Raw genomic sequence first — 22,541 nt, forward strand, 5'->3', positions numbered from 1 at the left:
TAACGAAACATAGGACAGTAGTTTAATTTTGCATATAACCGAGGGCAGGTTATGGACTTGGGCGTTTATTATATTGTTCTACAAATTGCTATTTTAAGTCGCATCGCGGCCGAGTGGTGAGTACGATAATAATAATACATAATACACTTATAGGAACTGCATCGTTTTAAATAGGGCGCGTTTAGTGAATCTCCCTGTATAATATACTGTTGCGTGCCAGTATCAGATTTGAATCCAAATGGTTAATTTGAATGAAAGTTAGGATAGTAAATTGTTTTCTATCCTTAGTTATTGCAACGTAAGTATATGTATTTGTGGACATATACCATGAGTCAACTCCATCTTCAACAAATTTTATTGGTAAAGGTATTATATTATATAATGAAAGTTCTATGTCGACAACCAATGGTATTCTTGTAATAAATACCAATTGTTCATTTTCATAGTATACGCTTATTTTTGTTATTTTTAAAAATTCACTTAATTCTGACGCTTCTGTTCCCATAGGTATGGCATATTGTTTTTTAATTGTTCGTTCTGCTGTTTTCAATATTGATGCAAGTTCTTGTGGTGTCATAAGACTTGGATGTATTAACCCCTCTCTTGCAGCTGTTATTATCTGTTCCAACGTTGAGGTTTCATACGCATACTGATTAGTTATTATAGTGTATAGATTATGGACTTCGTCAGCCATTAGTAAATCTAATACTTCATCAGTTATATTCTGTAATTGCATCATTCTCTCATGTAATTTTTGTTCTTTAGTTGATATTTCTTTATATAGTGCCTCTGTTTGATTTAGTGAACTAGCAATCTTTTTAACTGCTGTTTTTACTACCGTTGTTTGCGATTTCACTATATGTAAAATATTAGCTCCTGTTTCCTCTGTTTGTTTGATTGCTTCTCTAGTTTTCTTTGCACATTTATCATCACATACACCAAATAATGTATACATTGCGTTACCAACAAGTTTTATTAATCCTCTTTTGTTTCGTTTATTTTCTTGATATACATCGGTTTGATTAACTCTACCTCCTAATGACATATACAATCGTTCTTTTTGATTAGTTATTTCATCATATAAATCAGTTATTACTATTTGATATTTCCCACACAAATCTATATGACGTTTGTCAGTGCATATATTTGTTATATTTTTCATTTTCAAACCTAATAAGTCGTAATTTGTATTATATTCCTTAAGTGAAAAATACGTAACCAGTTTATACTCTGCTCCTATCACCTTAGTGGGGCCTAAATTTTCATAATAAAAAACCTTGGATTGTTCATAGGGTACATATGTATAATATTCCGATGAATTTATTTCATTAGCACTGTTAAGTCCAACCATCATCACCAATCTAAAAGTAAAATTATATCTTCATTATAGTACTACTTAATAACATTAGTTATATGGTTTGTTAGTTTATTACATATCATTAATTATTATTTTTTTTTTACAAACTCCCTTAATCTATTCATTTATACTATATATTTTAATTAATCATTTGCTTTATCATTATAATACCGTTTTACATTATTTTTATGTACGGTAATGCCTCGTCGGCCACGTTGTATAACTATATTTTCATCTCCTATTACTTCAATTACTTCATATGGTCCTAACCATAGTGAATTAAGTTTGTTTTTATGTGCGTTATCTTTTAAAAGTACTAAATCCTTCACGTGTATATTTACAGGATTCTCATTTTTGTCATATCGGTCCTTACTTTTTACTTTGTGTTCTATTAACTTCTCTCTTATATTATAAGAGGTTTATATCGTATCTCATAATCATATTCTTCAAGTTGTATTCGCCAACGTGCTAACTTCGATAATGGATTTTTCAAGTTGAAAAGCCACGTCAAAGGGCGATGATCACTAAGCATTATAAATTTCCTTCCATATAAATATGGTCTAAACTGTTTTACCCCAAAAATTATAGCTAGACATTCCAACTCGGTTGTGGAATAATTATTTTCACTTTTATTCAACGTCCGTGACGCATAAGAGATTGGTAAGTCTTGACCTATTTCTCCCTGAGATAATATTGCCCCTAGTGCTTTATTACTCGCGTCTGTAGTTAATATGAAAGTCTTAGTGAAGTCTGGATATTTAAGTATTGGTTCAGAACATAAAGCTGATTTCAATTTATCGAATGATTTTTGACATTCATCACTCCATAAAAATTTAATGTCTTTCTTTAAAAGATTAGTTAAAGGTTTCGCAATTGCACTATATGAATTTATAAATTTCCTATAATACCCACTTAAACCTAAAAATGATTTTATATCTTTTACATTAGTCGGTTTTGGAAATTCTAACACAGATTTCACTTTCTTTTCATCAGGTTAATTCCATTTTCTGATATTACGTGTCTCAAATATACACATTCACGTTTTAAAAATTCACATTTATCTGGTTGTAACTTCAAATTGTTAATTTGTAATCGCTCAAATACTTCTACTAGCTTCTCATTATGATCATACAAATTTTTCCCGTAAACAATTATGTCGTCTAAATAAACTAAACATTTTATTCCTATTAAACCAGCTAAAGCTGAGTTCATAACTCTTTGAAAAGTTCCAAGACTAGTTTTCATGCCTTGAATCATGCGTTTAAAATGCCAATGACCTTGATTGGTTGAAAAGGCTGTTAATTCTCGTGATTCTTTTTCTAATTTAATTTGATAAAACCCACTAGAAAGATCGAGAACAGAAAATAATTGACATTGTCCTAACTGGTCCAATATTTCTGTAATATTAGGCAGAGGATGGAATTCATTTATGGTGACTTCATTTAATGCTCTAAAGTCAACCACTATTCTAAACTTTTGTTTACCTGAATTGTCAATTTTCTTTCGCACTAGTAAAAGAGGAGAGTTCCAAGGACTCCTTGAACTTTCAATAATATCGTTATCCTCAAGTTTCTTAATTTGCGTATTTATCTCATCTTGTTGTGCATGAGGAAGTCTATAAGGTCTTCGGTATATAGGCGGTTGGTCGTTTTTTAATCTTATTATATGAGTTCCCGCGTTGGTGAAGGTTAGCATGTCCCCTTCCATATGAAATATGTTATTATACTTCTCGCATATTTTATAAATAGATTTTTTCTCATTCTCATCCATATGATCGGTTCTTATTATTTGTCTCAAACGCGTTATACGTTCATTATAATTATTTTTTGTTTCTACCGTATATATCTCATATTCACTATCATAATTTATCTTATTTATATCGGTTACATCTATGTCTTTTATCTCCTCAGATATATTCAACATACTAACTATTGCTTTCCCTTTATTCACAGTAGACACCGTACTACTGCAACATACGTCCTTTGTAATTTGTTGTTTGTGTATGTAAATACTTTTACTTTCCACGACTGGATCAGCTATTGCTATTTCTACGACGGTTTCCGTACGTGGTTGCAATTTAAAAACAACAGAACCGCAATGTTCTTTGTGCAAGGTTGCCTCATCATCTTGAATAATTAACCTATTTTTGGCTACGTCCACCATTACTTTGTTTTTTAGTAAAAATTCATGTCCTAATATACCGTCCTTGGGTATAGGAAATAACATTCCCACTACATAAAATTCTATGTCTATATTTTTGTTATTTATTATAACTGGTATTTTTATTTTGCCTATTGTTTGTATTAACTCCTTATGAATGCCTCTTAAATTAATTTTTTGTGTTTCATCTATATTTAATTGTCCTTGTAAACAATTTATTTTAAGTATATTCACCTGACTACCTGTATCTATTAATAAATTTAACTCGTTTGTTTTGCTCGCAGGTGATATACATGTTATGTGATTGTTTTCTAAAGCAGCGACGATGTGGTAACATTGTGCATTTCCTCCGCGATTATTTGGTTTATCGAACGAGTACCACGGTCCTCGCCCGACACGTTCACGTTTCCCGAATTGCGGTTCCTACTTTCATTATTACGTTTTTTATAACATGCACTTATATCATGGTCACTTCGTTTACAATATACACATGTGGTTGCGCGTGCGTTATAATTTGTTGGTGGTTGAGTAAAACTATTCCGATTACATGGACGATTATTATTACTTGCAGGTTTATTTCTACATTGAGCTGCATAGTGATTACCATTACAGTTATAGCATTTAATAGGTGGTCTATTAAAATTATTTTGCTGAGTGTAATTATTTGTCCGTCCTTGATAACTCGGTTTACTAAAGTTATTTGGTTGGAAATTCCTATTACGACTATTCGTATTATTATTTCTTGTATTATTCACACGTTGGAAATTATTATTATTTTGTCGTGAAGCATTATAATTGCCTTTATTAAAATCGTTCCTGTATCCGTTATTTTCTCTTTCTGAATTATATTCTACTTCTTCTGCCTTTGCCAATTGCTTAGCTACCTCTAATGTTTTAGGATTTCGTGCCTTTACAATAATAATTAATAATTAATTTAATATTAAATTTAATTATTTATTGATGTACACTACCACAAAAAAAAATTAAGATGCAACACCAGATATCTCACATTTTGGTCAAATTGAGTTAGCAACACTGTCTTATTAAAAATTTCGCGCGGAATCTACTGATATTTTCAGTTTTAAGATAAAAATAATAGATAACGCACTAATCAAAAAACCGATAACAGACGCTATCTAAAATGTTTTTGTAACAGTGGCTATCTCAGTGTTTATCATGTCTACACCAGCTGTAACAATGAGTTCCGCCGAAGGTAAGCGTATATCTCTTAATATTTTATGTTTGTATTGAAGTTTGAACTTAATTAATACATATATTTTAGGATTAGATATAACACACTATTAATTTAGTAAAACATCTTAGTTTAACACAGAAAATAACGTCTTGCTAGAAATGTGGTTTAGATAGCCAGTGTTTTACATTTAAGTTTAATGAGATAGCCATTGTTGTTAAATAGATTAGACTGTACATTCTAAACATGACTACACAATAATATTATAAACTTATACAATATAAATAGTTACAATTAATGTCCATCAATACAAATTTGAAACGAGTTAAAAAATAATAATAATAATAATAATAATATTAGGTATAATATTAATAATATTATTATTATTTAATATTAATTTTTAACTCGTTTCGAATTTGTATTGATTAATATACCTAATATAATATTATTAAAATATTTTTATTTTAAATGTTTTTATAGTTTATACAAGCAGATTAGAAAAATGTGTAGTTACCATAACAAAAATAAATAAAATATTTTATAGTTATATTATTATATTATTATTTATTAATGTTGTGTTTCCCTCAATTGTAATATTTTCTTGTAGACATGGTGAGTGATAGTGATTCATATTATGGTACAGATGATCTGTTCACTGTAGACTAAATATTTGATTGTTTGAATGAAGTAATAAAAAACAATTTACACGTAAAAGCAAAAAATAACAACAAAAATAAAATTAATAATATCATAAATAATGGAAATAATATATTATTATCCAATAATTCTGTTGAACCTCAAACATCTAACAAAATGATTAGTTCTGATGACTTAAATTTGGAAAACTTGGACATTCTTTATTTGGAAAATGGAATTCTTAAAGAATTTGATGACCTAACTAATATTAATGTATCAATTAATCAAGACTGTCAAACTAGTTTTTATTCTCATATTTCTATAACCAACGATAAGCTTTCTAATACTAAAGTTCCTATACTTGAAGAAAATCCACCAGCTGATGAAATGCACATTGACAATAACCCAATTAACATAGAATCTTATAATGTCCTCAGAGAAAGGAAGAGAGTTGCAAAACCGGAAACATGGACTCGTGGTAAAGCACAAATGAATAGAATGCGAGGAGAATCTTATGTAGGTTTTAGGAGGGCAGATGCAAAGAGTACAAATAAAATACTTCAAGATGTTCAACGAGCCGCTCGGGTTATGGGGCCTCCTTGTCAATCACCAGTCTGCAAAAAATGGATAACTAGGCTTTGTGATTCTGTAAGTGAAGAAGATCGTCATATTCTATTCAACGACTTTTGGAAAAATATGTCTTGGGATTCCAAGAGAATGTACGTTTGTTCGACGGTTGAAATCAAAGAAACAAAACAAAAAACTACAGGAAACACGCATTCAAAAAGAAATTCTAGCTACTTCTATTATCTGAAAGTTCATGACAAAAGAGTACCAGTTTGCCAATTAATGTACCTTCAGACATTTGGTTTGAAAAAATCTGAAGTTCACTATTGGCTCGCAAACTTCCATCAAAATAATATGCCAGTGAAAAAAATGTCAACCCGTTTTCCGCAAGAAAATGAAGAAGATTGTGATGAGGCCGATTTATTTGTTAATGTAGATCTCACATCAACAACTAACCCTCCAATAATGAAAAAAGATCGGACCAACAGCTTCTAACGTTGAGCAGCTTTTTCGATAATCTGCCAACACTACCATCCCATTATTGTAGGAAAAATTCGAAGAAGCTTTTCTTGCAAACTGACATAAAATCTTGGAGTCAATTGTATGAAATGTACAAAACTAAATGCTTGGAAAATTTTGAAGCACCCATGTCAAGGTTTTCATTTGATAAAATAAAGAGAGAGAAGAATATTGAAATATTCATCCCTAAAAAGGACAAGTGTGACATTTGTTTTAGTTACGAGAATAAGCAGGTTTCTGAAGAGATATATTTAAAGCATCTGGACAAAAAGAAGCTGCACGTAACGAAAAACATAACGACAAAGTTGCTGCTCAAAATGAACAATGTCACACTATATGTTGCGATTTAATGGCCGTTCAAACTGTGCCCTATATTAAAGCTAGTGCAGCATACTTTAAATTAAAATTAACAGCCCACAACTATACAGTGTATGACTTAACAACACACGATGCAATGGCGTATTGGTTTGATGAAACACAGACCTCACTTAGCGCTACCACATTTGCATCGTGCCTTGTGATTATATCAATGAGTTGTTGAACAAGTCATTAAAAACTGTAATCATATATTCAGACGGGTGCTGTTATCAGAATCGAAATTCAGTGCTCTCAAATGCACTACTACATTTAAGTATGTCTAAAAAGGTAACGATCATACAAAAGTATTTGGAAAAAGGGCACACTCAAATGGAGTGTGATAGTGTACACAGCACTATAGAACGCCAGTACAAAAACGTTGATGTGTATCTGCCTAGTCAGTTCGTAGTTCATTCAATAACTGCAAGAAAACTTCCTTTTTCCATATCGTGCAAAATTGTTGAACTACAGTTTCTTTAAAAATTACAGTCAAAACATGATATACAGTTCTATACGTCCTGGAAGAAGCTCTGGTGATCCGACTGTAACTGATTTACGTATGCTACAGTATGAACCTAATGGAATTATATATTACAAGCTCAATTTCGATAATGAATTAAAAGAACTACCAGGCAGGCCAAAAAAAATGCAAGCAATATCTTCATTTCCAAACTTGTACACTACAGAAGCTAAAATACCCAAATACAAATGGAATGATTTACAGTTTTTAAAGGAGATGATGCCATCCGATACGCACTCATTTTATGACAATATACCTTATGAAAATGAAAGCCGAAAAATGTTAAAAAGACAACAGCTAAATAATGAAAAGCACAGGGAGAAAATTTTTTTGGAAACAGAAGGTGCCAAGAAGAAAAAAAAGAAATAACCAAAGTAACGAAAGCAATATCACAAGCAATACAATGTGTATTCATGTATTTAATAGTGATTAAATTGTATTGATTGTTATGTATTTGTTATTAATTAAAGTAAATTAATAAGCAAAATATTGTGATTTTTAAACTTAGGACTAAAGGAACATTTTTATAATTTTTATATTTTATTTTATTTAGTTTTGTTGTTTATTTTATTAAACATTAATATGTTTTTATGTTAATTAATAAAGTTTAATTTCGTTTCATTTTATTATATTGTTATATTTTTTCATAAATCACTTGTAGTGTTACCGAGAACTATTAATATCATAATAGTATTATACAAAAATGCATCTTAAATTATATTGACAACTATGTCTATCTAATGTTTACAAACGATAACACAAGCTATCTCAGGAATTTTTTTCGATTAACTTATTTTTAAGGTTTTTAACTTTTCTGAGGTAAAAAAACAACTTTATGATTATAAAACAAATTAAAATATCATTGAAAATCATATTAGTTCCCTTTAAACCAGTTTTATTGCTCTACTGAGAAGTTAAAAAAATGAGTTATGAGGTGTTGCATCTTAAGTGACTTATTGTTCTTATAGGACTTATTAATCCTTTTAGAAAAATATTCAGTGTTTGTTCTTTTAAAGTTTCGTGAATTACTTTTGCTTCTGATTCCTCTTTATTAAGTGTACACGCATTACATAATTTATAATACAATTTCTCTACTCTATGGCAATAATCATTGACGTCTTCACCATGACGCATCTTAATGGAATTTAATTGTATCTGCAAACTTGAAGCAGTTGTCGTATCTTCAAAAGCATCCGATAAATAACTCTTAATGTATACCCATTTAGCAACGTTTTTATATTTTATCATTTCTAATGCTCTACCGGATAACCTAGTTGTTATATATTTAACTAAAGTCGGTGCGCATTTTTCTTCAACCAAATTTACTGCCATATCACATGGATTTATGAACGGATAGATATCGTCTTCTCCCATACACATAGGTATAAGCTTAAATGCTTCCTCTAATTTTATGGTAACCATTTTCTTTACACGCGGTTTTCTCCCGAACGTTAACTCAGTATGTTCAAAATCGTCCGTAACCTTTTACGTGTAACCTTTTTATTGTCTAAACTTAAACTTCTCTCCAAGCTGTGTTTTATTTTCGTGCTCTGGCGTTCACTTGGGTTTCTAAATAGACTAGGGCGTTCTTTCGGGCTTCCAATAGGGCTAGGGCTTTTACTAGGGCTAGGGCTTCTACTAGGGCTTCCCAAATTAATCAACTGTTGGGTTTTATTTAATACTTCTAAACTCAAATCTGGAGTTTCTAAAGACGTCTTATTCGATGGATTAGCTACTTCCAAAGGAGATGTACCTGTGTTCTCCATAAATTGCTTTCACACTCATTTGATACGTTTTACAATCAACTATAATAATATAACTCAATAATAAATCTCAATAATATATGCCCTTTAATAATTCTCAATAATAATCTCAATAATTCAACAATATGCCTCAATAATAATTCTCAATAATAATCTCAATAATTCAACAATATGCCTCAATAATAATATAATAATTCAATAATAACTCAAATAACTCAATTTGCCCTCAATAATAATATAATAACTCAATATTTCTCAATAATAATTCAAATAAATCAATTGCCCTTTAATAATCAAAAAAAAAAAAATTCCTAAATAGTTTTTTTACGACCTACTTAAATATATTCAGTTACTTAAATGATATTTCTTAGGTTTTATATTTTTGTAACATATATCCGTGTAATAATTTAATTAACTATTCACTCACAATAATGCGACGTTCGTTGATGTTGTCATCCTGTCTGATACTTTCTGCAAAATTGAATTGAATGGTCTTCTCTTCTGGAGTTATCAACGAGGTAGACTGCGCAATCTTCCTTGTTGATGGTAGCCTTTGACGGTTTGCCTCCTTGAAAAGTGAATCCTGCCGACTGCGCCAAATTGTTGCGTGCCAGTATCAGATTTGAATCCAAATGGTTAATTTGAATGAAAGTTAAACTTAATAACGTAATATGTTTTATTGCATACAAACAAAATACATGTAACAAATTAAATAAGTGGCTGAGTGACGTGAAAGTGCTCAGTTGTTGATAGCTTTGGTACATCTGCCGTTGCTGGTCTTCGGGCTCCCTTATATATTGTGGTGCGTCTCTTGTTTACGTCGTGTTGTCGCCTTCTGGGTAAAACCAGGTGTCCTTGTTGTTGTTGTTGCAAATTCGGACACGAATTTGAAAATGTGCAATAACATCTCAAATGCATCTTTAGTGCACTATAATTATTGGTGCGCTTACTATCCCGACACGTGTCATGGTCATAGTAGCATCCGCATTACCCTTGACACGAGGCATGGTCATACTAACTTAGCCTTGTAATCTCGTAGATATCTTATAGATATCTCATAGCCCATAACAATACCTACGCGTATATGACGTACGACATACGCAAGACCGTATATTTTAATGACATATTATTTTATATATCGTTACTATGCGCGGCTGCGGAATGCGTATTGGAGCGGTAACGTAAACGCATAGGTCAGTGTATAGGTTACAGGTTTATAACAGGTACCTACCTAACGTATAAATACGATACCTATAAATACCCCGGCCGTGGGTATGGTAAATATAATATAGACGAGAACGGTGCGCGTCTAACGTCGTAATGTATACGACAAGACTTGACGATGTGTCGTACAGTACACACATTCCACGACCGCTGCATGTACATTCGTGTATATATAGATATAGGTAGTTATAGGTTCTGTACTGCAGACTCGCGCACGTCCGGATCTCTATACAGGGCGATCGTACAAGTCCATATATACAAAGCAATATAATATATTGTAACTGTATAATATATATATATATATATAATGATATACGTGTGTTATACGAAAACGGGGGGATTTAATATCGTATATATATATATATAGGCATATACATATAATATCGTGCTCGCACAGTACACGCGGATGAGACGTGACGTTTCGGAATTCCGATCACCCTGTATATGTGTTTGCAGGTTATACGCACTAAGTCGAATACACGTACCTATATAGGTACGTTTGAATTTAAAAAATCGGTTTCCGACACACGTCGCAATAATGTGTGTACGCTCACACGTCTCTCATCGCGAGCAGTCAGTCAGATTTCGTCACATAGTATTTTATATTATTATTTATTTATTTTCTTATTGCGACAACGACGCCGACCGCGTACCATCCGCCAAACCGCATAGACTTTACAATAATATATATACCTTACGTATCACGTTGATATCGACGCATCATACACATATACGTATATATAGACTATATAACATCACGTCGAACGACGTGTACGCGCCGCAATCGCGTTTGAGTGCGTACATCGTGTTATTGATTTTATCGTCCGAATACATGTATAGGTGGTACGCAGGAAGGTATTACGCTGATACAGTCGCGCACTTTACTCCCCTATTTCACGATATGACGTACGGTGGTGGTAGGTACCTATATAATATACGAAAAAAAAATGTTTCATTTCTCACGTTCGACGCCGGAGGGTGTTTGGTCGTTGGCACTGAGCTGCTTGCGCTTGTATGGCTGCAATACGATTGCGCGCGGTCCTTATCAACGGTACCTTTTTAGGTGTACGATTGCGCGTGCTAAATTATTTTTGCTTCTAAGCAACGTTGCCAAATATACAAATAATAGGTGCGTGGTAAATATCCGATTAGATTCCAATTTAGGCGATCCGTACGTAATTTATTACTTAATATTTCCGATACCAGACAAACTTTCCATCAGTAAGAAGTAGATAATTTTATTTTAAATCATACTTTTATCTTTATTGTAAATTCCCTCACATGTACGAATATACCTAAACTATGATCTCGCATTGTATGTCTATACGTATTTACTGAAATGTCAGTTGTGTTCATGTTCGTGTTCGAGTTGTAGCTGTCAACGTATATTTTTCGCATTGTTAACATTTTATAATTAATTTTTTAAAATGGAAAATGAAATTTTCATAATAAGTTCAGAAAGGGGGAGTGATTTGTTAGTGGTGAATAAACACAAATTTCGACACATCAGACAGCGAGTAGATGGAAATAACAGATGGAGGTGCTGTAAAAAACAGTGTACTTGTACAGTCTTAATGACAAGTGACAATAAAGTAATGATAGAAATTGCTGGTGAGCATAACCACCTTGTAGATTCTACTAAAAAAATCGAGAGGCAAGTTCTAAGGGAAAACTGTAAACGTAAAGCTACAAGTTCCATTGCTACCCGGCCAATAAAAATAATTAGAAGTCAACTTATGAATAGCGTTAGTACCGAGTTAGAATATAATGATATAAAATCAGTTAGAAAGGCTATGTATATTCAACGAAGAAAAAACTTTCCTCGTTACCCTTCATCTTTAGAAGATGCCATTACGCAATTGAACGAATTACAAAATGAAGAATTTTTAATGTTTAGAGGGAAAAAATTTATACATTTACCCGATGATTGCACTTTTATTTGCTTAACAACTGAAGAGAATCTTCAATGTTTGACAAGTTGCACAGATATATTTACGGACGGAACATTCGACTATGCTCCAAAATTTTTTTTGCAATTATACACCATTCATGGCTATAAAAACGGTGTTTACGTACCTTTGGTATACTTTTTTTTAAAGGATAAATTTAAAAACACATATATAAATGTATGGAAATATTTAATTAATATATGTGAAAAGCAATCACTACTTTTTAAAATTGATATATTACATATTGATTTTGAAATTGGTGCTATTCAAGCAACTAAAGAAGTTTTTCTTGATGTCAAAATTAAAACATGCCGTTTTCACTTAGAACAAGCTTGGTGGCGCAAAGTAAGTTGAATCAATATGAATATTTTTAGAAATAATTAATCAAAATAAATTTTCAGATTAATGGCAATACAAAGCTAAGAACGGCATACAACGATCAAAAAAACGATTTACAATTATGGCTTAAATCATTTTTTGGACTTTCTTTCATCGCTCCAGATGACGTTGTAGAGCTAATAAGTACGTGTCCAAATATTGCAGATGGACAACTATTTTCTGACTATGTTCTGGAGACGTATGTTGAACCTGGTTGTTTATTTCCGCCTATTTTATGGGCTGAAACGCCATCACTAAATCCTAGGTATATATTTACTAATAAGTCTAAAAAAATATTGTTTACTATATTCATACATTTTCAGAACTACAAACGGGGCAGAAAGTTTCCATAGAACATATAACGCCCAGTTTACTAGCGCTCATCCTCCGACATTTGTTGTTATAAGTACGCTTATGGAAACTCAGGCAGAAACCGTCACTAAATTATCAACCATTTCCAAAGGAAAAATCAAGCCAAAATCAAACGAAGAACTAAAGAAAATCGAATTTGTGAGTAAACAGCACAAAGAATATCAAAAAAATAAAACACCAGAAAACTTACTTAAGTATTTGGCCATAATTGGAAATAGGTATCAGGGCTTTAAAATTTAAATTATTTTATTTATATTATTTTATTATAACGATTTTTTTAATGAATATTTTTTCGATATCTATTTGAATATTTCATATTATTTTATTATAACGATATTTTTATTAAATATTTTTTTTTAATAATTTTTTTAGTAGAGTATAAAGTATCTGTTATTGTTTGAAACTATTTGCACTATTTGTAACTTTTTGTACTATTTTTGACTGATTAAATTATATATTATTAATATATTTATATTTATTTATTTATTTAAATTTTAGTAATAAGTTGGCAACGCGCGCAATCGTACTCCACCGGCTTGTATCGATTGATGAGTTCGTCTCCAAATAATGTCCGTATACAGCAGTATATATAGGTAGGTAGATAGGTATAATACGGTTGAGCATCTCGCTGACCGGCGGTGTTCCTCAGGATCGACGAAATTCGTCTTCGAACATAGAGTTGTATTGACGGTGTGCCTGTAGCCTGTCAATGACTAAGTCGTAGATCTTTCCATCATTGCAGTACTTCTGTACGAAAATTTCGGAAGTGTTACTTTACTTGCTGTTGTGTACAAAGGGCTCTGTAGAGCAGTACGCAAGACCGCTTCCCAAAAACGGTTTTTTTACGAAAAAAAATGGTAGGTATAGATAGGTAGGTATATTCGCAATTTAATATATTTTTTTCCATTGATATTTTGACAAACGGTACGCGAAATCAATCAATACAGAAAGCAAATATAATATAGTACATTGTGAATACATCTTATAAACATCGTAAAATGTGTGGTATTGAAATTGAGAGAGCTTAGAAGAATTTTAAATACTAGTGTACAGGTAAGTACGTTATTTTACGTCTGAGGACTGACATGGGAACATTTTTATCATTATTGTCGTGTCGCTGTATTATAACCCACGGGTCGTGTTTGTGAGAGGTTGAAAAAAAATCGAAAACCCGTCTACTCCGACGGCCACCAAGTACTGCTGCACTATGGCAGACCGATTTCCTACGTGCGGTGAATAGCGCCATTGCGCGTTTTGGGGTCGTTCGCCACCCCTCTTCTATTTGCCTCGACTCATGATGCTACGCAAGCGCTTTACGATCACCGGTTGGATGACGGGCTGTATGTTCTCAGAGTTTATTAACACTAAATGTATACTTTTTGTATGAGACTCTAAATGAGACGCTTACGACAGTATATACTATACTGCAGAACAGTACAATTTAAAAAAAAAAATAAATAAATAAATAAATATTATTAGCCTATTGACCTTCTAGATATACGCTTTATGCAACGCATCTTACTATTTTGTGTACCTACAATCTGATTATAATGTTATACAGTACTAACTAAATATCTCGGCTTCGCTCGTGAAAAAAAATATATTTAAATCGTGAAATTATTAAAAAAGCCTCACCAAAACTGATACATTGAATACACGCGTGGTTTGCCGCAGCTGGATCAAAATATTCATTATTATTACATAGTAGATATTATATATATATACTTAGTATTTTTCGGTCTTCATACAATCCGTCAAAAATATATTATCCAATCACCCGCGGGTAATCGTACGACTAGAATTTTAATAATAACTAGATTCTATATTGTACGAAGAATTAAAAATCAGTACGTGTTCGTGTATCACGGCGATCGTTATTATTCGTATCCCAAATAATAGTCTGACGCATGCACGGCGTCGTGCCATCGTCTAAGTATATAGTTTTTTCATACATTTACCTCATAAAGTATTTTATTTTTTAATTTTTAAAAATTTAAATTGTAGGGTTTAATCAATATTGTACATACTATTATGAGTTATCGTGGACGCGAATATTGATCAATTACAAATTATTATCGTTTTTAAAATCGAACAAATTGTATGTATAATATATTTTAAGGATATTAAGTGCGATAATTCCGAGCTCTCGTTACAATTGAACATTTTTTACATACAGCTACATTGTCGTTTATTATGTGTTTGTTAATCCTAGCGAGCAATTTTCACGACGCGTGACGTCCGCCCTCCGCTGCATTTCGATTATTATAGACATACATCTATATGTCGAGCATAATAGCTGTACATTTGTTTCTCTCACTAAATATTAAACAAAAACCACCCTCAGAACACATCTCCCATTTTGATCAACGACTAAGTGTGTGTGCGTTTACATTTAGTACGGAGCGAGATCCACCGCATGGAAATGGAGCAGCGTTACGAGATCATTTTTCGTTATGAGATCCAATTTGCCAGATCTCGTAACGTTTTCATTAAATATAGACTCTAAAATTCATATAATGCGAAGTCCATCAAAAACTGCCCGGATCTCGGAAAGTAAGAAAAATAAGAATTAGTGTATATCTAGTACGGGCGTGTTCAACGCAGAATGCGCCACTATCAACTTTATGAGAATAAAATAATTAAATGTTCCCACACTATTATAGGTAATAACGCCTTTTGCGAGATCCTGTAGTACGGCAACGTTGCAATATTCTATACTGATCACTTATAATATAAGATTCAATACCATAATAATATGCCAGTGCCAATTCACCAGGGTTTGAGTTTATTACATAATATGTTTAATATATAATTAACAAGCTGATCCCGTGCACTTCGTTGCCCGTTAAAAATTCAAATTCTAAAATATGATTCACTAAGACATTTTCATTGACCATTTTGATTCTCAAAAAACTTCAAGCACCACTTTAAAGTGCGAATTTTGTAACATGATTTCTAATTGCACACTAAATTTATGGCACGATTTTACGAATGTACCGAATAAATTGAAAGCATCGATCTATCATTGTTCAGACTCTACGTTTATCAGTCAATGAGTTACTCAAGTAATGATATTATAGTCATTCTGCTTGGCGTTGCCCGTGAGACTCTTATGATTATGTCAGCAGTATATTATCATGTAGGCAAATTAATAATAGAAATTTATTAATATTATTTATTTTGGGCCCCACGAGATGTATCATGTATACCTACGGAAGCTTATAATATCTAACCCAATAAGTTTCAAAGTTATATTAATTTTTTTTTTACTACAGTGGATAAAATACAATAATATGCCATCTCGTGGTTTTCATATTGTTTTGTTAGTCTATTACTCAATTGCTGTGATTTTGAGATTTACTGTGGACATTGACTAATTATTTCGCTAATTCTTATTTTTTTTGTTATGGTTTTGACAAAATATAACAACAGGTCTACAACTATTATATTCAATCATAACCAACAGAGACCTTATTATAGTTTAATTCTTGCTAGACAGTGACATCATTACATTACATATCATTACATTTACATAAGCACATAAGCAATAGGAGAGAATCATCAGTGAAAAATGTTACAAAAATGGGTAAAATAAATAATAATAATAATGGCCTGAATATACCAAAGTTTAAGTTCTTTTATAATTATTGTTAGTCAAACTTATGAAAACTCTTGTATTCTATTTTCAACTCTTAGCCACTTATACAATATTTTTATGAATTATACCTCAAAATAATTTGCAAATATTCATGATTTTGTCAGTATTTGAACTTCAAACACTAATAAAAAAAATTGTGCTTATTTAATCTTATATTTTTTAACTCAACAAAAAAATGTTAACGATATTTATTTAAAAAAAAACTAAACAAAAACAAATATTCCAAATGCCTATAAATACCATTAAAATAAGTGAAATATTTTGAAAATTTAATTATGTAAAGAAAATTCCAATCTAAATAATTGGTGAAATTTTCAAGTACCTACAACTTATAATTTTTGAATTATAACAACTTTAAATTCGTTTGAGGATAAATCGTTATCATTACGCAAAATTTTTCCTATAGTAATGTAGAGTTTTCTCTGTATATAGCTACTTGAAGGAAAACTTATGGCAAACTTACTGTTGAAATTTTACCTGACCAAATTTTCGCGATTTTGACATATTTCGTAAAAATTCAAAATATAAACGCTTATAAAAAAAATTGTGACTAACGATCTTTGATTTGTTTTAACTACAATAAGAACAAGGCACACATACGGCACTGGCTGTGTTGTTAACTTTGTAGTTATCGCTGCTTTGACACACTATTCATTCTATTTTTTTTATATAATTTTTGGGAATTTATCAATCGATAACTTCAGAATTAAGATAGTATTATAGCACCTAAGTCCGGAATACACGAGGATAGTTTTTCAAGAAAGGATAACAAGCTAGCTATTCCCAGCTCCTATCCTGGCTTAAAAAATGCTAGCTTAAAAAAAAATACATAACCATGTTTTAAGAAAAAAATTATTTGAAAATTTTGCGGCAAAATGGGTTGGCGGCGAAATGGGATACGACCGTGTAAGTGTGGAGGGTAGGGTCAGAGTTTGGATTGATAAATAAATAATTTTTCCCTTAAGTTTTTACCAAGATGCACCACTTCCTTACCTAATTTTTGTGAGTAAGACATTTAATATGATAATTATATTTAAACTGAATACTGACACGACCTTCTGACAAGATGTGTATAATACATTCGTATAGGTGCGTACAATGTACACTACTACGGATCGTGTAATGTGCTTTCTTTATATTTGCTATTTTGGTATACAATGTTTTTAAAAATAAATCAATTGATATAATGTGGATCTCACAGAGTACTTTAGCTACATTGTATGTGTGAGATTGTTAATATGATATATTTAAATAAATCCCGTAATGATTGTCAAAAAATAAATCAATCGATATAACGTAGATCTCGCAGAGTACTTTAGCCGCCTATTGTGTTTGAGACTATTAATAATATGTTATAATTAAATGGATCTAATAACGAATATAGAAAAATAAAATGTGGATCTCGTAGAGTACTTTAACTGCCTAGTGTGTGTGAGATTGTTAATAATATGATATAATTAAACTGATCTCGTAACGAATGTCGAAAAATAAATCACTTGATATTATGTGGATCTCACAGAGCACTTTGGTTTTGGATGATATTTCTTAGGATATAACGAATGTGAGCATGGGTGCTTATAATTATCATTGGTAAAAGTCGATTCCTGTAGATATCAAAAACTATTAACGATTTATTACTTTTATTATTAGTACGTTAAGAGATCTTAATAGTATTGCAGCTAGAAAATGTGTTAAATAAAAATAAAAATGAACGAACGCTATGAGATCTTTTTTAAACATATAGCACGATATAGGGGACACATCTATAGTCTATACATTATTTAAAAAAGAAAAATAATTTAAAAATAATATTATTAGTTGGTACAAACAGCACGAGAGTCGTAAGGACAAACCCAAGACCGATGGTGGCTTAGTCAACGACGAATGAAGATAACGATGCATTTACAAATAATATCTATATTTTTTTTATAATCTATACGTGTTATACATTTATATTGTTTATATATATATTTCATGATTTTAAATAAAAAAAAAGTTGTTATTGTTACCAAATTCAATAATATAACATTCAGTATTTCCATTTTCAGTCATATTTGGTCGCTTGTCTTGTGCGGACTGCGAAATATTAATTATTTTGATATTTTTTTATTTGAATTTTTTTACTGTGTAAAGTGTAAACTTCAGTAATTTATTATTACGATAATAAGTACGATGCTGACAAGAAAAAACGTAAAAATCTTACGAAAACAAATGACTACTTTAAAGGTAAGTGTGCATATAGCTAATATACATAACACAGTAATATTGTAACATTGCGTATTTGCGTCTATAATATCTGTAATATTCTTAATTTAACTACATAATTTAAACTTTATAAATCATAATTAACTATAGAAATTATTATGAATTTTTCCAATTTTATTTCATTTTAATTACTATGCCATAGGTGGTGGGAGTTAGCAGGCATTCAATTAAAGGAGGCGGACATTTTTGTCCTTTATACATAATAATATAACATATTATGTTATATATTTTTTAAATACCAATACCTAATTATTATTTTCAAATTAATTTACAATAATTATTCATTTATTATTAAAACTAATAGAAAATAACAAAAATAATTTGAAATTCACTTAGCTTGTTTATTCGGAGCACACTAGTTGCTTCCCAAAATATACTATAAATATAATCTAGTATTTTGATAGGGCCAAAACAATTTTATCGACACTTCAGAAAAATTGAAAATTTCAGTTGTCTATAAATAGCTCAAAAAAACTCAAAATATTTTGAAAATTAAATCACGTAAGGAAAATGCCAAACTAAATAACTGGTAAAATTTTCAAGTATCTACTACTTATACTTTTTGAATAATAGCAAATATTTAAAATCGTTTGAGGATAAATCGTTATCGTTACGCTATTTGGTAAAAATTTAAAATTCAAACGCACATACAATTTTTCCTATAATGATGTTATGAGTTTTCTCTATAGCTACCTGAAGGAAAACTTATGGAAAACTTAGTGTTATAATTTTAATCCTTAGTTATGAACACAAACATTTTTATGATTTTTCAACTTCAAAATTACTTGCAAATTTTCGCGTTTTCGACTGATTTCGTAAAAATTTGAACTATAAACGCTTATAAAAAAAATTGTGACTAACGATTTTTAATTTTTTTTAGCTACAATAAAAACAACTCATAAGGAACCTTGAATTAAATTTTCAAAACTTTTTGGTCATCCAAAAATTTTTTATCGACACTTTAAAAAAAATTTCTCAAAAAAATCGAAATTTTCAGTGGTCTATAAATAACTCAAAAAAAGTCAAAATTTTTTGAAAATTTAACTATGTACAGATAGCACTGACATTAACATTTGGTGAAAATTTCAAGTATTTTCAGTGATTAGTTTTTGAATTACAACCATAAAAAAAAATCGATTTGGTCGAAAACTGGTTTTGCGTAAAAATTGCCGTTTTTCCGTCATTTTTTTTTTTGTTTTTCTCGATTTTTTTGAAAACTGTTGGAAAATGTTAACTTTTTACCTCTATAATGCACCAAGGATATTCACTTTTACATCAGAAACCACCCCCATAGTTTGAAATTGGAGCATTATTTCGACTAGTTTTACTGTACACAGACACAAAAAAAAAAAAAAACACTCATCATTGTAAAATCAATACATTCATCACTTCGTTCAGAATCTAAAATATAGTAATAGGTATACATAAAATTAGGCAACTAGTGTGCTCCCTGTTTATTACCTACCTGGACCACTACTTAAGGGACGCTATTAATTCTCATCATACTTAATCTTTCCTAATTTTAGCATACAATTCAAATAATATAAGGTGACTTTTGACATTTTTCATGTTATCTCTCAGAATTAATTAAAAATTAAAAATATTGAGTAGGAACCTAATACATCTTTAATTGATCTTTTAACTAAATAAATTATCATTATATTATTTTTATATTATATATTAGAATGGTTGGCAGTTTGTTTTAAAGATGACAATGTATATATATGTGTCCAAATGTATATCCTAAACAATCTACAAAAATTGGATTATATACTATGATAAAATGGAAAGATGGGTTCAAGTATAAAGCTAAAATATTAACAAAAGGAAGTAAGTTTTAGTTTTATATTTTTTTTATAAGAAATGGTAGGTAAATTTTCTATTTTGTGTATCATTTAAAAGACAATATCCAGTGACTTTATTACTGTATTGCATATTATAACTAAAAAAAAGCAGACCCGGCGAACTCCGTTTCGCCACCAGATTAGTTTTATGTAACATTTCGTTTGGTGATTAAAAGATAAAGAAAAAAAATTTTTTTTGTTATATATTTGAAAAGGAAAATATTTATTTCATTTCACAACAGTAATAAATTCATTTCAATTACCTACTAAAATGAAGTGTTATTTAATTGTTTCATTGTAGTGCTCTTTGGTAAACCACATTTTTTGGTTTTTGGTCTGACGTTAACACAAACAAAGCGGATGGTTTCCCAACTCGTGAACACGCAACGTATAACTGTCCATGTGAAAAACAATGATTTTCCAAATTTATCCCGCAAACACTAAGCGATTGGCCTTGCGACTTATTAATTGTCATTGCGAACGCAAGGCGAACTGGGAATTGCAATCGTTTGAAGTCAAACGGAAGATCAGTCGGAATCATTGGTATTCGAGGAATACATACATTTTCACCTGCGTACTTTCCGTTAATAATGTTTGCCTCAATTAAATTCGGCATAAGTCTCTTTACCGAAAGTCGAGTACCGTTGCAAAGTCGCGGTGGATTCAAATTACGCAGTATCAAAATAACTGTACCAACTTTCAGTTGCAAGTTATGTGGTGGAAATCCTGGTATCTCCAGAGAGTTCAAAAACTCCGTTGGATAATTTACTACATCATCGGGATTTGTTATTGAATCAACGGATTTGTATGTCACCAAATCGCCAGCAATTTTTGATTGAATGGTGAAATTCAGTGCGTGGACATCATTATTCTTTGCTGCAAGAATTGCTCGTTGACTTAACCAAGCATAATTCTTATAATTCTCACTAATGTTTGGGAAAACATTTTCAATAAGAACTAATTGAGTGTCTACAAATCGGCAAAAGTCGTTGGTAAGAGTAATTAATCCAGATGTCGCATCAACTGGGACTTTTCCATTTCCAAGATCTAACAATTGTTTGGAAAATTGTGCAGCACTTTGATCATTTTGAAGTTGAACTCTCATATTAGTGGTTAGCGATAATGTTTTTACGTTATTCCATAAAGGTGATGCCTTTAGGCAAGCATTCAATTCATCTGCAGGCGTTCCACGGGGAACTACTGGCAACGTCTGCCTGAAATCGCCTGCCAACAATATCATCAAGCCGCCAAAGATGTTGTTATTTCTCCGAAGATCCTTCAGTGTGAAGTTAAGTGCTTCAAGTGATTTCTTATGTGCCATTGTGCACTCATCCCAAACAATGAGCTTGCATTGCATTAACAATTTTCCCATTGCACTGGATCGGGAAATATTGCACGTTGGAGTATCAATTGTGTTTAAATTGAGTGGCAACTTAAGCGCAGAATGTGCAGTACGACCGCCATCTAGAAGAGTCGCCGCAATTCCAGATGATGCTAACGCCAAAGCTATGTCACATCTTGATCGAATAGTGGCCAAAATCAATGAAATGACAAATGTTTTCCCTGTTCCTCCAGGTGCATCCAGGAAGAATAGACCACCAGTATTATTGTCCACCGCTTGCATTAATGTTTTGTATACTTGTTTTTGCTGTTCATTCAGCAACGGAACATTATTTCTAACGAATTCCTGCAATGTATCAACATTGTATTGCAGCTCTCGATTTAATTCTTGGTTGAATGCATCGTGCATCGATCGATTTGGCGCAATCATTCCTACTTC

General features: G+C 31.3%; 2 protein-coding genes across 2 annotated transcripts; one reads left to right on the forward strand and one right to left on the reverse strand.

Annotated features, from left to right (window-relative positions):
* Positions 1-11,869: 11,869 nt before the first annotated feature.
* LOC126555691 (uncharacterized) lies at positions 11,870-18,540 on the forward strand. The gene is made up of 4 exons (XM_050210586.1): positions 11,870-12,589; positions 12,646-12,887; positions 12,946-13,212; positions 18,471-18,540. Exons 1-4 carry the CDS (start codon positions 11,870-11,872, stop codon positions 18,538-18,540), a joined length of 1,299 nt encoding a protein of 432 aa, XP_050066543.1.
* Positions 18,541-21,053: 2,513 nt separating this feature from the next.
* LOC126555692 (ATP-dependent DNA helicase pif1-like) lies at positions 21,054-22,532 on the reverse strand. Its single transcript, XM_050210587.1, has one exon. The coding sequence runs from the start codon at positions 22,530-22,532 to the stop codon at positions 21,054-21,056; it is 1,479 nt and encodes a 492-aa protein (XP_050066544.1).
* Positions 22,533-22,541: the final 9 nt, after the last annotated feature.

Source organism: Aphis gossypii, unplaced genomic scaffold (genome assembly GCF_020184175.1).
Source record: "Aphis gossypii isolate Hap1 unplaced genomic scaffold, ASM2018417v2 Contig01010, whole genome shotgun sequence".
NCBI lineage: Eukaryota > Metazoa > Arthropoda > Insecta > Hemiptera > Aphididae > Aphis > Aphis gossypii.

Excerpts from the sequence above, each read along its gene's own strand:
- LOC126555691 (XM_050210586.1), top strand. The coding sequence starts at position 11,870 with ATGACAAGTGACAATAAAGTAATGATAGAAATTGCTGGTGAGCATAAC. Across the intron at positions 12,590-12,645 it reads AACAAGCTTGGTGGCGCAAA|ATTAATGGCAATACAAAGCT; the intron begins GTAAGTTGAATC and ends ATAAATTTTCAG. Across the intron at positions 13,213-18,470 it reads TTGGCCATAATTGGAAATAG|TTGGTACAAACAGCACGAGA; the intron begins GTATCAGGGCTT and ends TAATATTATTAG.
- LOC126555692 (XM_050210587.1), bottom strand. The coding sequence starts at position 22,532 with ATGATTGCGCCAAATCGATCGATGCACGATGCATTCAACCAAGAATTA.